Below are 22187 nucleotides of genomic sequence, written 5' to 3'. Positions count from 1 at the left end.
AGGTTAAATTAAGAATTTAAAATAAGGCAAAATGAAGAATACAAATTTCTTTACATGTGAAAAATGCCACGCATTGTTAAAAGACTAGTAACGTTCATTGTCTCTACGTGTCAGTCAGTAATGATAATGTCCCTTGGATGGAAAGACCTCATTTGCATCTAACTTGGAACACAAAGGAGCTTTTTTTTTTTTTTCACCAGAAGATGGGGTTAACTAGTCTCAGACAGAGATAGTAAGATCCTCTTGTAATACTGGAGAATGCATATCTATAGTCATAATACATCATCTTTTAGGAGATAAGCAGAGGAATGGCAAGCTCACTGCATCATAAATGCCTGCAAATCCTAGACCAGGTTTCAACCCATGCTTGGATAAAAAAGATGGGGGGGGGGGGTACTAGTGAGAAATTTTATCGTACATTATTTTGCATACCCCCCCCTTTCCTTTTCTCTCTTCTTGTTTCCTTAATCCTTAAGAACTGTTTCCCAAACTTTCGCTACCTGCATACTCCATTCAAAATTCTAGTAGTGCTGATGTACTGCCCTCTTCTTCAGGCAGAGGCAGTTTGTGCAGAGTTTTCATATTTTATTCATAAATAAATAATTGCAAAAATATTTATTTTTTAATCACTAAATAAATTTTTAGTTATACAAATCCAATATACACCAGTTTCAATAAATTAAGGAACAAAGAGAAAAATCACCAACTAAAAAACTGTATGAGGAATTATGTAAATCAAGTGGGTATTAAATCCAGTGTTATTTCAAAGCCGAATGTAGAAACTATGAAAATTTTTTTAAAAAAAAAAAGTTGACCAGAGAGCTTACGGGAATACACTTGCTGGCTTTTGAGTTGTCCTAGCATAGACCATATAGAAGATATGATCGCTTGCCCAAGCATCCATATATATATATATTTTTTTTGGGGGGGGGGGGGGGTTGAGAGCAGAAACACGTCTACATAGAGCATCCCAGACTTGCTTAATAGGATTAAGGTCAGGAGATCTGGCTAGAGAGTCCATACATATGTTAGTTTCTTCTTGAAGATATTGGTCCATGAGCTTCATTCGATGAGGACAAGTGTCTGGTCAGAAAAATGTCTTCCCTATTGCACTTGCATACAGATGAACATAGTGGTTCTGGAACTCATCTCTATAAGCTGTAGCATTCGTAGTTCTCCTAAGAACAGGTTGGTGTGTTCACCTAACGAGATGCCCAAACCATCATGCTATCTCCATAAGTGTCCCTTTCATGATATTAGAGGGATATTAACATGTTCCTGGTTCTCTCGAGAGCAGAGAATGCCTGCTGTTGCTTTGTAGAGCAAATCATGACTCATCTGTAAAATTGGCTTGTATATTGGTTTTGGGTTCAGTTGATGTGGAGCCTAGCCCATTTCAAACATTCTCTCCTGTGGCATGGGGGATAGGGACATGCAGACTACTGGTCACCTAGCATACAACCTTGGAAGCCTTCTGTACATGGTGGAAGCAGATATCAATATCTCTGTAGATGATGTTACTTTAGATTGTAGCTGATTTGGTGTAGCACTCCTGTTTTAGTGAGCAGATAATTGGAGATATTTGTCGCCCACTGCAGTTGTATCCAGTGGCCTTCCTTCGCAATATCTCTGGGATGCCACTTCTGACTGTTGGAATTGGTTTCACAATCTGTGAACTATGGAACAACTTGCATGCAATCACCTGGCTACCTCCTTCCGACTTTGGCTGGCTTCTAGGCTTGCCACCTGAACTCATTGGTTAAATGATGTCTTGCAGCCATATGCAAATATTCTGCTGTCATGAAATGTCTTGTTTTAAATCCAGACACGAAATGGAAAACCACTCCAAAATGTCTTTTATGCAGTGGCTCATTTGCATATACCACTGACAGTACTACTCACATGTATATGATAACCAGAATTAGTGACACATTTTTACATAATGTACCTGACTTATGTTTTTTTTTTTCCCTTTTCCCACTGAATTATCACAATTTTTCTTTGTTCCTTAATTTATGGAATCCAGTGTACATATAGTACAAACAAATTAGGAAATTTAAATTTTCAATGATAAAGTAAGGTTGAATTATTGAATAAGTTATTATTAATATTATTATTATTGAACTGCATGGTTTGAACTGTTCATATTAAAAGTTAAAAAAAATTCAAACTACATGGTTGCAACATGATCATGCTCTTAACTACACATGGTCATAAATGGAGGTCATTCAATACATGCCAAGAGATGCATTTTGTTTAGAACTTCTTTTAGATTTTTTTTTTTTTTTTTTGGTTATTGAAAAATTAATTATGGAACTGACCTACACTTATCTGCAACAGTATGGTGACAAAAATATAAGTGAAAAAAACGTAATCAGGGAGAGAAAAAAAACAAAACTTCGTATCCCCTAAAGACTTTTCGTGAACCCTGGGGTTACATATGCTACCCTTCGTTATTATTCTAGAGCAGTTTCTCAATCTCAGCAAAGTTCCTTCTACTACTACATGAAAATAGCCTTTTTGTTACTAGTGTAATTAATGCAATTGGAGTACAGTGGTCCTATCATGTCTAATTATCAAAGTCCTGATATGTGTACCCACAAGGATTATAAGGGATAATATGCACATGATAGTACATAAGGTTTGCATTATTATCAACTTCCTATTAGGTTTTTTCTTCCATATTAATCTGTTTTTTGTTAGGTCTCCAGTATGGTTGCATCTAACATTTTGGTCTTCTAAGGTCCTTCAGTTGCATTATTTATGTTATGGCTCTTTTTCCTGCTACTATACTTTATTTATTCACGTGGGGTTCCCCCGTTCCTTGACCGCTCCTTAGAACTCGTTGAGTCCTTCTAATGGGGGATTAAGTATGTATTTTATCTAGATCCGTGTGGGTGTTCACAAGCCAGTTTGCCTGTTCTGAGGGATGAAAAACCCGAATTTCTGAGTGAAAAAATCCTCTACCCCTGTATGAGAGTGGCTAACTGACATTTAATCAAAAGAGACCAGATAAAGGTTCCTTACATTATGGACAGGAATCGAACCCAGGTCTTTCCAGCCTTAGGGCTTCATCTATACTGACTGAGCTACGGAGGCTCTAAGTGGACCATACTGCTTTATTGAATGATAACCAAGTCAAGTTCCTTTCTAATATCTTCATTTTTAATATGATTCTGCCATTAATGGCATTTGTTCATTCCACTGATTTTTCTGAAAAAAAATGTGTATCTGGTCTTTGATCATCTGTTTCATTTTAACACAGCTCTCAGAGTCAAAATTGAAAATTAGTTTGAACACTGTATACCGCTACTTTAGTGTTTTGACTAATTTCTTATGTTTCATATAAATTTATTTAACTGGCTTCCTACCATTCCAGCTTTGTGTATTTTCAGTTTCCAAATTTATGACATCCTCACTAAAAATTGTGCCTAAATAACTGAAGTATTTTATTTATTCTATAGGTTATCCATTAAGAATGAAGATGCTTCCAGATTCTTGTATTATCATAATTGTCTTGTTATTGATGATTTTTGTACCAAATTTGTTGCAGCAGTTATTCAATTTATTCCTGAAGAACTCGTATTGGATTTATTTAAGAGTCTAACAGCATAAAATCTGAATAAAGCAGGGAGCCGAGTTGGAAATATCAATTCTCCCTGAGGCTCTGCAGTGGTCTACATTGTTTTTGCTAAGTCATTCAGAAGGAATAATAATGTAGTTACGAAAGATACAGAGACGTCATGGGTACACTAATAAATACAGTTGCCTATTAATCCTAATGCAAACATAAAGATAAAACTTCAAAACTAGCCATCATCAAATTCCTGATATGTACCTTTGGGGGAGACAGGATATCATGATAGTACTACAAGAAAAAGTTACATCATTACTAACTTCCTATTGAAAATTTTATTCCAAATTAATCTATTATTTGTCAAGACTCCAATATTATGAGATCTTATATTTCCCTCTTCTAAGGCACATCTCACAGTATCAATCCTTGGTGTTTCTGTCTTTTCTTGTGACTCTGCAAAAAAAAAACCTGTTTTGCTTTCTGGAATGCTAACATCAAGCTCTTTCCTTAATATCCTCATTTTTCCTATGATACTGCCTTAGAATGGAGCATATGTTGACACCATATGTTCTTCTATCTTCTATAGAATAGAAGTGAACATATGTTGACACCGTATGTTCACTCATTTAATCTTTCTCAGAACTCTTGGATCTTTGATCTTTGAAGTTAAAATTGGTTGGAACACTACCATGTATGCAGCTAGTTTAGTGTTTTCACTAATTTCTCCTTTATTCCATATAAATTTATTCAGTTGACTTTCTACCATACCAGCTTTGCTAATTTTGTTATTTATTTCCAGATTTAATTTGACATCTTCACTAAAAATGTTGCCTGAATAGCTGATTTACTTGTACTATATGTTCTCCATTCAAGGTATTTCTTTACAACAGTTATTCAATTTTAGTCAGGGAATATTGCATACTTGTACCAGATTTATTTTAAGTATAACATCATCATCTGCATGAAGAGCTGAGATTAACATCTCCAATTTTGATATGAGGTTTAATAGGAAGTTAAAGTTCAGGGGCCATGTAGCAAAGATTGCAAATACAACTCAAAAGATAATTGCAATGCTGAAACGAACTTTAATATGTAAAGATAAGGATGTCAATTTGCCTCTTTACAAGGCCTTGATACAACCTCACTTTGACTATTGTGTGTAGGTCTGGTCTCCTGATTTCTGCTGTGATTCTGATACAGCAGAGAGAGTGCAAAACAATGTTAAAAATAATATTAGGATTGTAGAATTCATTCAGAATTTATAGACTGCTGATCCCTCTTTTCTCCTGTTTGCAAACAGGAGAAAGGGGGGTGGTATGATTGAGACTTACAAACTTCTGAAAGGGTCATACAGGATTTCAGTTGATCGAATTTTTCATTTTATGGAGGGTGGAGAAAGGATAAGAGGGCATCCTTGGAAGCTGAGAATGAATGTGCTGCCAAGAAGGGGTTAAGGGCTAGATTTTTTTCTCATAGTAGTGTGTGATTGGAATTAGTTGCCACTGGATGTTGTGTGAATAAATTCACACAACATCCAATTCAAGAATAAGTGACTCCTGGAGGTCTCTCTTTTAATAATACCACTTTCCTTCATAATATGATGTATATCACTTAAGAATGACAATACCGATAATGTGTGCACCCTTGTCTCGCACCTGATTTTACATCAAACCATCTTCCTGTACCTTCAATTCTAACTACTGACTTACAACTCAAATATAGACTAAGTATTGCTTAATATAATGTCTTGTGTACACTATATAACTGTAGCATATTGAACAGCTTTTCTCTTGAAAACTTATCATATGCCTTTTCTTGATCTATGAATCTTAAATACAGATGTTCCCACAATTTCTCAACTATTTTTCTCAAAATGAAAATCTGATCCTGATAACCTTTATTTAGCCTCACCCCAGCTTGCTCTTCTCCAAAATCCTCTTCCAAATTTTTCTGTTTCTTCTTAAAGAATACTTATAAAAATATTACTAGGAACATTCAGAAAGAAAATTCCTTTTGTAATTCTCACATTCAACTCTTTCCCATTTTATAGATGGTGCTATTAGAGCTCTATTTCAGTCTTCTGGAATTCGTTCCTCTGACTAGACCTTCTGAATTATGCAAGGTAGCCAGTGTAAAACTTTTATAGCTCCATATTTAAGCCTTTCTGGTTGAATATCATCTACCCCAGTTGCCATTCCATGTTTCAGGTTTTTGTTGGATTTTTCTGCTTTAAGTATTATGTATTCTTGTTGAGTATTCTTACCACCATGCTGTCACTGCTTGTTTCATTTAACAAGCTTTCAAAGTAATGTAATTACACTAGATATGTGGAATATCTTTGTCTAGTTTCATGTCACCTTTATCATCTTTGATTCCTTTTACAATACTCTTTCTTCTTTTTCAAAGCTTTTTCAATAGCCTCCAGAACATTTTGTCATCTTTCTGATATTTATTTTCTATGTTCTTTAAGTTCATCATGGAGTTCTGATTTTTCTATCCTTACAACCTCACCACGTGCCTCTCTGACTGAATCAATGTTTTCTTCGGGATTTGCCATTGAATCTCCAAGGTTTGGTTCTTACTTTTAAATTCTTATTATTTTCTTCAACGATGTTTGTGTATTTCATCTACAGCTCACCTCTGAAAGCTGCTCAACACTAAATGGTGATAATTTCCAATTTCAAATTCTCCGTATACTCTTGTGTCTTGGAAAACATTGTCATTGACAATAAGTCAGTGACAACTAGTCAATGAGACTTTTCTTATTTCTAGCATCTTCCCTCTATGTAGATTTGTGCACATTTTGCTGGTTTTTGGTGTGGGGTGTTCATCATTTATTCATTTATGAATAGGGAAATATAGGGGATATAGTCTATTAGATGAGGCTCATGAACCATCTGCTCACTTTCATCTTCAAAAAGAATTTTTGCTTGTGTTGCCAAAACTGTCTTCCTCTGTGTTTATTAGTTGGCCTGTAGATAGTCATATATCTGAACATAGATGAAGGTGGATGTTTCAGCTGGTGTCCCAGCCATCTCAGTTGACTTTTTTGAATTGTTTTTATTAGTGGTCTTTGCTGGCTTTCTTCAAGAATGACAGTATTAGAATGAGTAATTTGTTTAGCTAGTTTTACACATTGCTTTGCTTTCTTACATTTTTCTCTGTATTTCTCTGTGAGGTGTTAGTTATTACTAATATTGTGTTAGTAATAACTTTAATTAGTAATTAACAACTAGCCATGATGGTAAATATTCATAAATTTGGCAACTCACTTTTTTAAGATGTTAATGCTAACTAGATGTCATATGAAGATACCAAGCATTTTGACAAACACTGCATCAAGTATACAAAAAAAGTTGGTTACATTTTTATGAGGTTGTAGTATTCTGTTACAAGCAGCGTATCACTGTATCATCCTCATTAATGGATGGCTGAAAAATAGTTAGTCATAATAGTCATATGGAGTAAGAATGAGTTCAGCTGGCAAATAGTTTAAATTCTGAAGAAATACCATCTTTTTCTACCCAGTAGAAAAAATTCTATGTGACAGTGTAGTATTTTGCTGACCATGTGAAGTGCAAAATAAGGTACTGATATTATTAGGTTTATTTTGAGCACTCCTTAGATTACTTAAATTAAGCAAAAAATGGAAATTATAATAAGTGAATCTGGAATAGTGTAAACTTAGTGTATACTATTCCAATGACTTTCCACTGAAGTGGAACATTGAAGTGCTGGATTAGTTAATGAAGTATCACTTCAGTGTGAAAATGGTTTAACTTTAGAAAATTATTTGGGAGTAAACGAAACAGTGGCTGAGTTATGTACAGAATTGATGAATTCTCTAAGAAGTGATTTGGTAGAGGATAAGTTGTGCTATTGAAGGCAACAAATTAGGAATAGATAATGCTATCTGCTAATGCATTTTATTCCCTTAGGGAGTAGGCGAGTTCATTTTAGCACTGCCTAACTTTTGGAAACTGAGGAGCAGTTTAGTCGCCACTGATAGCCAGTCAAGGATAGCTAGCCTAAGACTATCGCTAATTGTAAACAGCATCCAGTAAAGAGGTTGACAGGTGCAGCCAGCTCATGGTCCTTAATCTAATGGTCCCTAATCTTTAAGATGAATATAGTTATAGTTGGCTTTTAGTGGATAAATCTGTATGGAGGAGGATTTTAATAGACAGGATCTCTAGCTTGATTGTATATACATCAATAGACATCAATTCTGATTTAAGTACTAGCATTAAAATCTATAGCATTTCTGTGGTAAGAGAGAAATTGGGAATATTTTATACAGGTTAAATCATCAGCATGCTACCCAAGTACACTGCTTGGAAAAAACAGACTCCATATTGTGAGGAACAAATAGCCATTGCACCCACCTTAAGAAGTAAGACCTCCTTTCTCTGTGATGACTGTAGTAGTCCTATGGGGCATAGTTTCCATAGGTGTAATAGCAATCAATGGGAATTTTGGACCATTCTTTATGTCGGCATGTAATAAGGTCCTGTACTGTTGTGGGTCATACATCTCTTAATCTCACCTGTTGCTCCAGTTCATCTCACACATGTTCATTAGAGATTAGATCATTAGACTACACACACATCACTTGTTACATGGTATAATGCACCTTGCCAATGGGGATGTCCATTGACTTCTTTCCAAGTAGTGCATGTTTTCTTGGGCTAGAATAAGTTATTTAAATAAAGTTATGTGTAAAGAATGAAAAAACTTCTTAGATGTTTGTTAATAGGAACAAATAATATAAATTTTGATCATTTGAGATGAGAGGAAGATGACATTTTAGCACTTGGATATTAATTGCTAAGTCAAGAGTTAGATTATTAATATACTGTCCAGATTTGAAAATGAGGATTATATTATATTGAAAATAAGTTATTTGTCGTCATCCATGATTATCTTAAATTTAGATCAGTTCGTTAATAATGGAAATAGATTGATGACAGTGGTATTCCTAAATACTGGTATATTAACTTAGTTAAGTAAGGTCATAAAATCTGTAACATTTTAAAAAAACTTTGAAATGGCAGCAAAAGACATTTGTGGTAATCATGATTATTACATGATCTTATTTCATGTAATAATAGGAAGAGTGTTAGCATCAATGGAAAAATAGTACTATTACATTCTTCTCTAATGCATAAAACTTAAAGAATAAGTCATGTAGTTTAAATTATTCCCCAAAGAAATTAAGCTGCATATCATGTAATTTATTTCATGTAATAATAGGAAGAGTGTTGGCATCAGGGGGTAAATAGTACTATTACATTCTTCTTTAATGCATAAAACTTAAAGAATAAGTCATGTGGTTTAAATTATTCCCCAAAGAAATTAAGCTGCATATCATGGGAATTTGAGTGTTGGTTTAACAGTGATGTTCATGATGTAAAAGTGTACAATTGTAATTGTCAGAAGAAACCAGATAGGAAAAAGTGAAGGGGACATTTTATTGCTTGTTAGGAAAGATTTAAACTCTCAGATTTCTTGATACATTGAATTCATATTCAAGATAGGAATTTCAGACAGTGGGGGTGCATAATAAGCATGAAGTACTATAGTTGAGTTTGTGAGCATGTTGCCTTATTGAAGAAAGTAGCGATATTATGATTGATATAGTTAAATAAAGAGATAAGAAAAAGTAAAGTATCACTAATGGGAATTTTAATATGGAAGAAACTAGTTCGGGAAATGAAAGAGCTGATAATACAAGAGAAGTAAATTTCTGGAACAACTTCATGATAATTATTTAAAGCAGCATGTACAAGAGTGCAGGAAGGGATAGGATCTTGAATTTCATAACAGTGGTGAACTTTTAACTACTTCGAACTCCTCCCTTCTGTGTTAGGTATCATTTGACCTTGGAAGGAATACGGAGATTAATGAGGGAAATAATTAGAAAGCATCCAAGGTGGCATTTCAAAAAACTAACTTTGAAGGTATGATAAGAGAATTAAGCATTAACTGTACGAAATTATTTAATGGAAAAGACTAATGCAAAATGGATAGTACCGAAGGATAGCATGCATAATTAAATGTTTAAGTTCATTCCTAGGAGTAACTTTCTTAATAATAAACCTGGAGTGAGGAAAGCTAGGGATGCTAAGATCAATCTGGAAAGGTTTTACAAATATGTGTTTAAAAAAAAAAAAAAGTTAGGATATTTGAAACAAATTAACTAGAACAGTTTCAGTGATTCAGCTGTGGTTGCAGAATAATTTAATGAGTAATTTGCAAGTGTGTATTTGAATACTAGTTAGTAAAATGGACGGTATGGTAAATTAATCCAGCTGAGATTGGGAATAGTTCCTTTCGATTGGAAATTTGCCAGGGTTATTTAAATTTATGAGGGTAGCCTTATCACATAAAGTGGAGTTATAGACAGTGCCTTTAGTTACTGACAAAGTAATGGAAAAATTTAATTAAATTGTATCTAGGATATTCTTTGTAGAAATTAGTTGTTGAGCATGGCATGACATGGTTTGCTTTAAGCCGAGATTGGAATTACAAACTTTCTTAATCTGATGAACTATTGAATGTATAGACCAAGCTAATGGCTAAGATGCTTTATTTGGATTGCAGCAAATTCATTCTTAGTGTTTTGTTTAAGAATTTACTGATTAAAACATGCAGATTGAGTATCTAATCACCTAGTGAGAAGTAAGAAATTATTTGACAGACAGATGACAGGAAGAAGTATTTATGAGGAATCTTCAATAGACTGGTTGTTAGGAGCAGGGTGTCACAGGGTTCAGTGTCAGGATCCTTGTTTAATATATTTCATAAATAATTTGGGTTCAGATATTTAGTGAAATTTCTCTTTGTTGATTTAAAGTCAAGCAGAGTAATCACTTATTTAGATGACCTTAGTTCTTTACAAGGATCATCTTAAAATATTGGAAAAGTGAACAATAATGTGAATAATGTTAATCTGAACAAATTCAAATAATTTGAAGTAGTTTTCAAATTGATCCTTGGACGTTTTTGGTAACAATTTCGCTTGAAATCTTCAGCAGCTTATCATACTGGTAATTAAGGTAAATATACCATAATGATGTTGACAGCAAGAACTGATATCCTCAGCAGTGGGCTCTACTTTGAAGAGCCTCATTATACTATTCTCAAAATTGTATTCTTCTAATCAATCCACTATTAAGAAGCATCCCCAGTCATACTTGTTATAGATCTAAACAAGTAACCACAATAATCAAGCCTTTTACTGAGGGAATCTCAGAATGAATAGCCAAAAGTTCTTGGAAAACATAATTTACAAAAACCACCTTATACAATATAAATATCACTGTTATTATTCCTCTATCTAAAATTTCGTTGCTCTGAGAATATCGCTTTACTTGAGTAGAAAATCAGAAGTTTATAAGCATGAATATAGCCTTTTTTTCTTCTTTTTTTTTTTTGTTCACTATCATGTGTTTTTTATAGTAAACAAAATCACTCATATATCTGTGATTGTGTTTTTTATTGCAGTATCTAATGTAGTGAAGTAATTTTATTATTTTTCTTTTTCAGACGCCTAAGTTTGCGACCTTCTCCAGAGGAACTTGAACAAAGAAATATCTTGAAAAGTAATAGTTTTTTTATTCTTGTGTGTGTGTGTGTGTGTTTATTTATTGAGGTATTGCACAGTATCTTAAAATATATGAAAACTATGCAGGTTATACAATATTACTCTACATATAGTTTGACTGAATAAAAATCTTTTTGCCATGTTCCAAAACTAAATTCAGCAAATATTGCACATCTGAACTTTCACTTCTCAACTTTCTCCTGCCACATGGCCTAATCCTGCAAATGAATTATCTATAATTAAGAAGAATAAATCACCTGAAGAAAATGCAATTCCCTCTTCTCTTCCCCTTTCCCTTCTAAGAGAGTGGACAGGTTCTCCAGTGAATTTTAATACCTCTATTATGAATTGTTCAAACCAAATAGCACATGGTTTTACAACTAAATAATTTGCTTTTTATTGGAAAAATCTAAATTCTGTAATGATACACTGACATGAATCTGGGATTCATAAATGTTCACAAACCATTAATACTTTTAGGTATATTCACACAAAGCTAGATGAACTGGTCTTTTTTCCTATAAACTTCGGTTTTGCTTCTCAAAGGCTATTATGGATAAATGCAACAGCATTAGTTTCCTTAATGTTCATAATGAAGGATTTTCAGGAATAAGCAGTTAGTCACAAAATCTCAGTAGAATATTTAATCAAAAGTACTAATTAAGTGGCAAATATCCATGCATTGGAGTTGTTAGGTCATACTAAAGCAACTCACACTGAATTATATAATACTTTGCAAGGAATTCTTGTTTTCATCCATATTTTACTCTCATGTAAGCATACTCCACAAAAGTTTTTGTGGAGTGTCTTCATTACAATTTGCTGTAGGTATTTCATTGCTAAAAATATGTCTTGGGATATATATATATATATATATATATATATATTTATTGCCTTACATTATGGAAAGAGTTCCTCTTCAGACTTCTTTCAACTTTTGAAAGACCCATCAGTGGTGATTAGATCCATGAAGATAGCAAAATGGTTATATTACCTTATTTTTACTATACTCCGTATTTCAAGTAGTTGTAGGAAATTATTTTCCAATGTGTTTATTTTTGAAACTTTAAATTGCAAACATTATTTTGTTCATCAAATATTAAAAAAACAAAGAAGTTCAGCTATATTTGTTGAAAGTTTTTCCACTTGGTTATACTATAAATTAAAGATGCCAAGAAATTATATTCTTGGTTTCATCTTTTATCTTCTTTTTTTTTTTTAATCTAAGTGTAGGCAAACAAAGTTTGCATGTGAAGTAACTTCACGACTGGGCTACTTGTATATAGAGGCTAATGACTTAACATCAATTGCCTTAGTATTCCATAATGCCACAACCCAGACCGTTCGTTAGTATTTGTCATTTGTGGGTATTCTCATAGAGTTCATTAGTGGATGAAGATGATCCCAAAGAACTGATTTAATCTGAGCCAGATTAAATCAGTTCTTTGCTGGGAAAGATAGAACAAAAGGGTTTTTTTGTTCTATCATTTTATTTTATTTGTTGAATTCTGTCTTTAATTAGTTAGTTTCTAATTTACAATCTGTGGCCTATATCTAAGAGAACTAACTTGCTCTCTCTCTACTTCCTTGGAACTCTCCCATAGTTGAGATTTAAATCAAACATATTCATCAGAGTTATTGCCAGTTCTCTTGTCCTCTTTCATGATATACACACAGGCTGATATCCCATCCATGTACAGCACCTGTTTATGTGGAGGGAACTACCCAGTGATGGTATCAGCTATTTTCATTTCTAATCTTTGTCTGTTCTTTTCTTTTTGTATTTTTTTGCTCTTTTTTTTTAACTTTCCAGACTACTATCACTGGGATTCAATGCCCTGCACTTTTCGCTATGCACTGCCAATCCATGGGTATTCCAAAAGGGAGATTTCATAGTAATTTTGCATTGCTTTGGTCCCTGCATCAGCAAGAGTCCTGGATATGTAATTGCCTACAATGATCAACAGCATTGCAATAAGTCTTTTCTGTAGTCTAGATCCCCAAACCCCCAAGAATGGTATGACTGTGCTCAAAAGCAGAATGCCAGGGCTATCCCAGAAGCCATAGTGGACATCCATGTGTGGCTCTGTGGTGGGTTGGAAGCTCTTGTGCTATAATCTTCCCTTCATTTGAGAATGAGTATTTCATTCTCAAGTTTGAGGTTCTCAGCAATCCTCAACTAAGAAGAGACCATGCCATATTAATAGAAAACACGAGTAACCTACAAATAAAATCTTTTTCTCATTATACATACAACAGGTGAATGTCTGATAGAGAAAATATTATCCTTCTTTATCTGGAGGAATTTGGAAGGATAGGCAGGTCCCAAAAATTAACTGAAACTCTATTCTAGAGTCATTTTTGTCGAAACATCCTCCCAGAAAACAGTAATTCCTTCATCCTTCATAGCTTGAGGAAATATCAATTATAGCAATTTTTTCTCTCCTTCCCAATTTTTCTCAAGGAGAAATGTTGGAGTGAGACCTCCTTAGCATTCCTAATGAGGAGATTTGCACCAAAATAAAAGACCAAGCATTGACAACCATAGAAATAATTTTCATATATAGGGATATCCTGGAACATCATCCTCACATTTAACACTCATAAATGCCAAGTAGCAGTGAAAGTAGGATATCTCAGTTGCCCTGTTAAGCTCTATGTCCAAACCCTTGGCATTGCTTCAAATGTCAAAAGCACAGCCATCCCCAGATGCTTGTGTAGCTCTTAATATCTGTGTCTGATCTGATATGGCAGTAAAGAGCATGAGAATAGACTTAAAGTGCAAAACACCTAAATGTGCTAATTGCAAGGGATAATGTCCAGCCTACTATCAAACATGCCAAAAGTGGAAAGATGGAAAAAAAAAAAAATTCAAAAGAAGACCAAGCAGAACATACTGTATCGGGAGGTGAAGAGGAAGTGTACCAGAATAACACCTGATGGAAATACTCTTATACTGAAGGAGGCGACAAAATGTCAAAACTGACATTAATATAAGTCTCTCACAACTTCATCATTCCTGAATGGCAAGTTTACTTAAATCTCCATAGAGCAAACTGGAGGTAATTGGGGGGGGGGGGGGGGAGAATATGGCCTCACTCATAAAAACACTCCAAAACTGGTTCCATTTGCCTAAACCTGCTAGTTCAAAAAATAATGGATCATGCACCTCAAAGAATAAGGCATGCTTTCAGATCCATTCATAGACAGGTTGGAACCCCCCCCCCACCACCACCACCACCATTAGTGGAAAATCATTAAGATACCTAGTGCCCTACACAAAGCAAAATTTCATATCTGATGTGTAATACCTTTCCTGAGGAAAAAAGAAATGGACACTGGCTGTCCACATTCCATAAAAGAAAAATCCTCACAAAACTGAATGCCAAATGCATCTACCAAACATAAACAACTTCTTACAATAGAATTGTTTCAAATTGTCAAAACATGGATGATATTGAAGTTCTCTTGTAGAAACTTGAGCTAGCATTCTTCTGTCTACACCAGATATATTTGAAACCTGGTGAGGATCTTACATTGCAGTATTTGTTATTTAAGAGGTACTTGTGCCATTGATTTCTTTAATTCACATGGAAACACAAGGAAATAAGTGTAGTGGTGGAGACGAAGTATTGTATAGTTGGTGTCCTCCTGCGATGAGTCTTCGGACTCCTTGGAGGTGTCACGAATAATAATAATAATATTTATTTAAAGCCATATATTTCAGCCTGAATATTACACCCCATCATCAGTGACAAAGTTAGTTAATTACAAGGTGGGACATGAACAATGGATTGATTGGGAAGAGTGAGAGCAGCTTGCTATTATAAGTAAAACAACACAAAAGTATTACTGAGGAATTGTTAGTTATTAATTAACTGTATTAAAAAGAAAAAATTTAATGATGTGCCAATCTATATCTTTAGATGGTGAAAGGCAGTTCTGATTTAAGTTCGGATAGTAAAGTAAGGCCTCGGTGCCTTTAAACAAATTTTCAAAGTTTATCAACACAGATGAAATAAGTGTTTCAGACCATAGGATATTGGGGTCTATATCTGTTCCATGTTGTGCCAAGCCATTTATTTCTCTTCCTGTTGCTGATGTAAGATTGATGTCCTTGTATTCTCTTTTTCACCGAGTGTCCAGTTTGTCTAGAGAAGTGTTTCCCAACGTTTTTTGGATCATGCACCACCTCAGCGCCTTAAAGATTTGGATGCACCCCGCCTAGCATAATAGTCGAGTTCTGAAAAAGTATAATATACATATGTACTTTAAATAAAAATGGAACATAGGTAAACTGTTTTTAATTTGACTTTCTTCAATGAATATAAATTTTATATTACATTTTGTATATTGTAAAACATAAATTTGAGGTACTAATTTAATCATTTTCAATCTCAAATCCATGGTTTGTGATATCCAGATTTTTTTTTTTTTTTCAGTAGCAAGTCATTTACATCACTAAAGCCACATTCAACTAAATATGACAATGGGAAGGACAACAGATTTTTTTTTTTTTTTTTTTTTTTTTGCAAAACTAGTTGAATTTCGGTATTTCATTTCTGTCTCATCAGAAAGCCATGCCATTGTTCCTTTTATGTTAAATAAATTTATGATAGACTCATCATTTTGCTTTTCTGAGAGTTCTTCTTGATACTGTATTTATGTTGACTGCTGTACTAGTGATGTCGAGTTTTTTTCTCAGAAAATCAGGGTTGCAACAGCGACAATTTATCACTGACAATGGTGAGTTTTTTGAATATATTGGTGATGAGATGACGAATGCAACATCATTTTCTAATTGTCCCCCAAAATATTCATATTGCCCCACGTTGGGAGACTGGTCTAAAGTAAGATTGACAACTTGGTGTCTACCCAGTTTCCTTGTGACAAACAGTGGACACCAGGAAGAGCAAGAGGAGAGCGTTGATCTTTGGAAAATAGAAATCATGATGAAAATTTGTTGATAGGAAGAAAAGTAGCCACTAAATTGTATTTCTTAAGAATTCTGGAAATTGGTTCTGAAACGTCAGAAATGTATGAGATGGGGACTTGACATTTTGTTTCAGAACCAATTTCCAGAATTCTTAAGAAATACAATTTAGTGGCTACTTTTCTTCCTATCAACAAATTTTCATCATGATTTCTATTTTCCAAAGATCAACGCTCTTTGGAAAAGAGCGTTGTGCTTTGCTTTTGTGCTTTGCACAAAAAAATCAAAAATTATATTGTATTGTGTAGTCCTTTATGAAAAGCCATTGAGTTTCATATATTGTTGTTTAAGAGTTCTTTCTGTAATTGTTGAAGTGTAAAACATATGATGTAAGTACATCATACTAAAGTTTTGATGATTTCAGCCTTCTGTGAAGGATGGTGAGCAGATTGCTGTTAAATGTAACATCCACTGGAAGTAGGCTTTCAATAAACACAAACGATTAGTTTGTCTGATGATGAGCAGAGGAGTAGATTGTTTATATTAGATTAAAAAAAAAAAAAAGTAATGCTTCTTTGTTATATGCCAGATCACAAAAGCATCATCTATATAACAAACCCAAAATGAAGGTTGAGGGTATATGGATGAATCCTGTGGCAGTTCCTTCAACTTGACTGTAAAACCTATTTTGACAAAGAAAATATCCAGAGTGAATAACAAAGTCAAATAATTTCGCTATATCCTGTGAAAATGCTTCTGAGAGTAGATCTAGTGTATCCTTTAGAGGTGCATTAATGAAGAAAGATTCTATAGTGAGTTGTAGTGAAGAAAGATTCTTCACTACAACTCACTAATCTGATTCACATCAGATTAGTGAGTTGTAGTGAAGCATTTTTTACTTTATCTAGAAAATTGGATGAATTTTTTTAAGGAGCAGAAATTACCAATCTGAGCTTTCAATAAATGTTCAGATTTGTATTTACCAAATAAGTAAATATTATTTACTTATTTCCTTGTGTTTTTTTTTGTGAATTAAACTACATTGCAGTATACCTGTCATCTGCAAAGAGAGGATAGGGGATGGACTTACTCAAAGTTGCCATGTTTGGCCAACCATATTCTTTTCCAACAAGTCTCACTTATTGTTGAAATTTTTTTTCACATATCATGAAGTTGCTTTGCACACAAACTTTGTTTGATTATACTTGGATAAAGGATTAAACAAGAATATAATTTCTTGGCATCTTTAATTTTAGTCCCACTTAATACTAACATAAAGGCAGTTGCCATTTGCCTCTCAGTAGGATCTCTTATCACAGTATGCTGCATCTATCTACCACCAAATACAGATTTTATTCTTTTTCTTTTAGGATATGTAAGAAAACAATACTGTCATGCTGCAGTTGCCACTCCTATGCTCTTAATGGGAATTTAAATAGCTGCATTACTCTCTGGTGTAATGCACACCTCGGAGTACCTGTGGAGTGCATACTCAACATTATCCCTCCTAAACCCTGGAAGGGACATCTTTTTTCCACATACCTACTAACATTCACTGCTATTGACCAACAGATAGGTTTACCATTCCTCTTCTTCCTTGTTTAAATGTGAAGTAGAAGATAACATATATGGGATCAATCATTTTTCCATGATATTCACTCTCTTACATGGGTAACTATGTATGTATTCTGTCATAGAAATCATGATGGAAAATCAATCAAGTTGAAGGAAATGTCTTTTCATCTGAAAAATATGGTTTTACAGGTCAAGGCCTATCCTAGGCTGACACCTTTTTTGAAAAGTGTCAAGTTTTTCAAGTGCCTTTTCTCAAACCATAGCAAAACTCAGAACATATGGCAACAACAACCAAGAAAGACCAAAATGAAGGCTGCGATATCTTCTGCAGTGCCCCCTCTATACAAAAGTTGATTGCTTTCAAACATGATCATGCTTCTGCATGATAAATTTACTTTTAGAACTAAAAGTTGTCATGGATCCAATTCATATCTTCTGTCACCAGATCAACAAATGCTAAGATCTGGGACATAATCCAGAAAACAAAAGGAAGATATTTCACTCACCCATCTTTGGTCCTGGAACAACAGAATGGCTATGCAATGAATGGGCACCCAAAAGCAGTTGTAAATACACTCATAGTTCTACCAGAACATTGGCAACATCCTTTTATTCCAAAGAATTCCTAGCCCTAAAAAAAGCAAAATCAGATAGAATCAAATTCTGAATGATATGGAAAATTACAAGCTGATCAAGAAGAACTGAAAGATATTTTGCTTCCAATTTAACCAGATATATAATTGGAAGCAAAATACCTTTCTGGCATAAGTTCTGATCACTTGTCTTAGTATCCCATAATGCAAAGCACATATCCTTATGGGTATGTATAATGCTATGCATTATGGAGAGGATCACTACCCAGACCAGTTTTGACCTTTATTGAGGTCCCGTCAGTGGGAGCTAGACCCAGAGGTGGTGATACTAAGGTGGAAGTAATGCAAAAATCATATCACCATTTTGCTTCAGTGCTAGTTGCTGTAGGACTACACTTCTTTGCACTTTTTTCTTGAGTGCAAAGAAGCAAGATTGTGGAATGCAGATTATGAAGACAATTAAGAATTTGTGGACCTGTAGATGCTAACAGTGCTTGCAGTCCACAGAACTCTGAGGTGGTTAAACATTTGACACTGCCCTCCATCTAACGTCTGCTCTATTTATTCAACATTTTTCTATGAGTGAATTTTTGGAATCATGATAAAAGGCATTTATTATTGCCTTCCTAAACCATGGATAAGGATTGAAAAATGCCAAAAAATTATCCAGTTATATAATTAGCCGCTTGTTCATGAATTCTGGGGATTTAAAATGGTTATTGTTGTCTTATATGGCTTCTGGAGAGCAGCAATCTTTTTTTCCAAGACAGTCACCTTCATCATTGTCAAATTCCTGATATGTGCCCTCAGGAAGTGTAAAAGATGTGATAGTAATGATTCCAACTTTTTTTTCATGTAGGACTAACTTCCTATCGTCAGTTTTCCTCCACATGGACTATTGTGCACATGTCTGGTCTCCTGGTTTTTGTGGTGATGCTGATATTGTAGTGAGAGTGCAAAAAAGAGTGCTAACAGTATTGGGATGGTGGATACAGATTATGAAGACAATAACAATTTGTAGACTGCAGTCACTAGCAAACAGAAGAACGAGAGGTTGATATGATTGAGATTTAAGAACTTCTGAAAAGGTCATTCAGGATTACCAGTAGATGAAATATTTCATTTTATGGAGGGTGGGGAGAGGACAAAGAGGGCATCCATAGGAGTTGAGAATGAATACAATCAAGAAGGGGTGAGAGCTAGATTTTTCATTCAATGGCGTGTGTTAGAATGGATTGTCTTTTGGGGGTTGTGAGTGCAGGTGGTGTGAACTCTATTGATTTCAATGAATTCAAGAAAAGGTATGACATTTGTTGTGGATGATATGTGTTTCCCTGGATATCTTAATATTGTCAGTTAAGACTCCAGTATTGTCACATTTTATATTTTAGTCTTCTGAGATACTTCTTACTGTATCAATCCACTTAGATCTTGTCTTTCTCTGGGGCATCTTCATGCCGTCCTGGGAAAAAAACACTGGTTTTGCTAGCCTTTCCTCTTCATTCTGTTTTCAGGTGTTCATGCCTGTATATTGCTGATTTTCATACCAAATTTATTAAAGCAGTTATTCGATTTAGTCAGGGAGATCCTTCAGACTTTTAATGGATTTATTTAGGAGTATAACATTATCTGCATAAAAAAAACAGCTGTGATTAACACATCCAATTTTGATGTCATGTATAACATGAATTTCCTTCATAATGTGATCCACAGAAATGATGAACAACAGTGGAGATAATTATACATAAAAATATAACGGAAAAACTCACGTAGAAAAATTATTTAATGGTATAATTTTCGCCCGTGTGTCACAGGCATCTTCAGTACAATTAGGCACAAAAATTAAACATTAACTGACAATTCCAAAAAGCGCCACCTAAGTAGCTGGTGTAAGATAACTAAAAAGGTCAATAACTTTCCTAAAAAAAAAAAAAAAAAAAAAAAAAAAAAAAAAAAATTAATACAATAAAAAGTTAGGAAATATTAGCTGATTTGTAAAGTACTATCTCCCATAAAGGGGACAGACGTAAGCCGTCGGATCTGTTTAAGTTAGGAGAATGAAGTAGAGTTTCACATGCTTCTTTATGAAGGCGTTCCATGAGAAACTGACTTTTGTGAAGAACTCTTGTCTTTTTCCAATGAACTCTGTGTCTAGTGAAGATGGCATGTTCTGCAAGTCCAGACTTTTCAGGTTTAAAGTATTCAATATAAGATTGGTGTTCTTCTAGCCGAATGGAGGCAGATCTTCCCGTTTGTCCGAAATAACATAATCCACAAGAGCACGGAATCTGGTAGACACCTGGATGATTGAGATGTGGAAGCTTGTCCTTTGGAGAAGCGAGAAAGGTGGAGATTTTTCTAAAAGGTCGAAAGGCAACAAAAATATTCAGTGGTTTTAAAATTTTTGCTATACGTTCACTGATGCCTTGTATATAAGGGATGGTAATGCGCGTTATTTCCTCTGTGTTTGAAGAGGGAGACATATTAAATCTACTCAAAGTTCTTTTAATGAAGCAATTCTTATAGCCATTAGATAGAAAGGAAGAAGTTATATATCGTATTTCTTTCTGTAAAAGATCGTCTGTAGAACAAAAGGAGTGGGCCCGATGAACCAGTGTTTTAATAGTTCCTGCCTTTTGACTGGGATGGTGATGAGATTCCGCATGGATATAATGGCCTGTATGAGTCTTCTTTCTATAAACTGAGAAATGTAGGTTACCATCTGGTTGGCGAAGAATTAGAAGATCTAAAAAGGCTAACTGCTTATTTGATTCTACTTCTAGGGTAAACTTGATCCTAGGATGAAATGCGTTTAACTTATTGAGAAATTGTTGAAGTTCATCAGAAGAGCCATTCCATACAGCAAAAATGTCATCGACATATCTGAACCAATGAGTAGGTCTGGGAGAAATATTGTCAAAGATACGTTGTTCAAAATGTTCCATAAAGAAATTGGAGATAGCAGGAGAGAGAGGATTACCCATTGCTGTTCCTTCAATTTGTTGATATAACTTATTTTTAAAAGAAAAATAACCAGAATTTATTACAAAATCAAATAAGATTTGATTTTGTAATAAATTCTGGTTATTTTTCTTTTAAAAATAAGTTATATCAACAAATTGAAGGAACAGCAATGGGTAATCCTCTCTCTCCTGCTATCTCCAATTTCTTTATGGAACATTTTGAACAACGTATCTTTGACAATATTTCTCCCAGACCTACTCATTGGTTCAGATATGTCGATGACATTTTTGCTGTATGGAATGGCTCTTCTGATGAACTTCAACAATTTCTCAATAAGTTAAACGCATTTCATCCTAGGATCAAGTTTACCCTAGAAGTAGAATCAAATAAGCAGTTAGCCTTTTTAGATCTTCTAATTCTTCGCCAACCAGATGGTAACCTACATTTCTCAGTTTATAGAAAGAAGACTCATACAGGCCATTATATCCATGCGGAATCTCATCACCATCCCAGTCAAAAGGCAGGAACTATTAAAACACTGGTTCATCGGGCCCACTCCTTTTGTTCTACAGACGATCTTTTACAGAAAGAAATACGATATATAACTTCTTCCTTTCTATCTAATGGCTATAAGAATTGCTTCATTAAAAGAACTTTGAGTAGATTTAATATGTCTCCCTCTTCAAACACAGAGGAAATAACGCGCATTACCATCCCTTATATACAAGGCATCAGTGAACGTATAGCAAAAATTTTAAAACCACTGAATATTTTTGTTGCCTTTCGACCTTTTAGAAAAATCTCCACCTTTCTCGCTTCTCCAAAGGACAAGCTTCCACATCTCAATCATCCAGGTGTCTACCAGATTCCGTGCTCTTGTGGATTATGTTATTTCGGACAAACGGGAAGATCTGCCTCCATTCGGCTAGAAGAACACCA

At 34.4% G+C, this 22187-nt stretch overlaps 1 protein-coding gene across 5 annotated transcripts in view; it reads left to right on the top strand.

Moving 5' to 3' along the window:
- LOC150101049 (phosphatase and actin regulator 2-like) overlaps positions 1 to 22187 on the top strand; it is a 305287-nt gene that overhangs the window by 238439 nt on the left and 44661 nt on the right. For all 5 annotated transcript variants that reach the window (XM_090401166.1, XM_090401167.1, XM_090401168.1 and 2 more), the window contains one exon: positions 11126 to 11181. In XM_090401166.1, coding sequence (XP_090257292.1) covers positions 11126 to 11181 — 56 coding nt within the window. The remainder of the gene's footprint in view (positions 1 to 11125; positions 11182 to 22187) is intronic.

Source organism: Typopeltis vanoorti, chromosome 12, assembly GCF_054136105.1.
Source record: "Typopeltis vanoorti isolate ZY-2024b chromosome 12, IOZ_Tvanoo_1.0, whole genome shotgun sequence".
In the NCBI taxonomy this organism is placed as follows: domain Eukaryota; kingdom Metazoa; phylum Arthropoda; class Arachnida; order Uropygi; family Thelyphonidae; genus Typopeltis; species Typopeltis vanoorti.
Note: the sequence above shows the minus strand (reverse complement) of the source record. Positions and strands in the feature narration are given on the sequence as shown.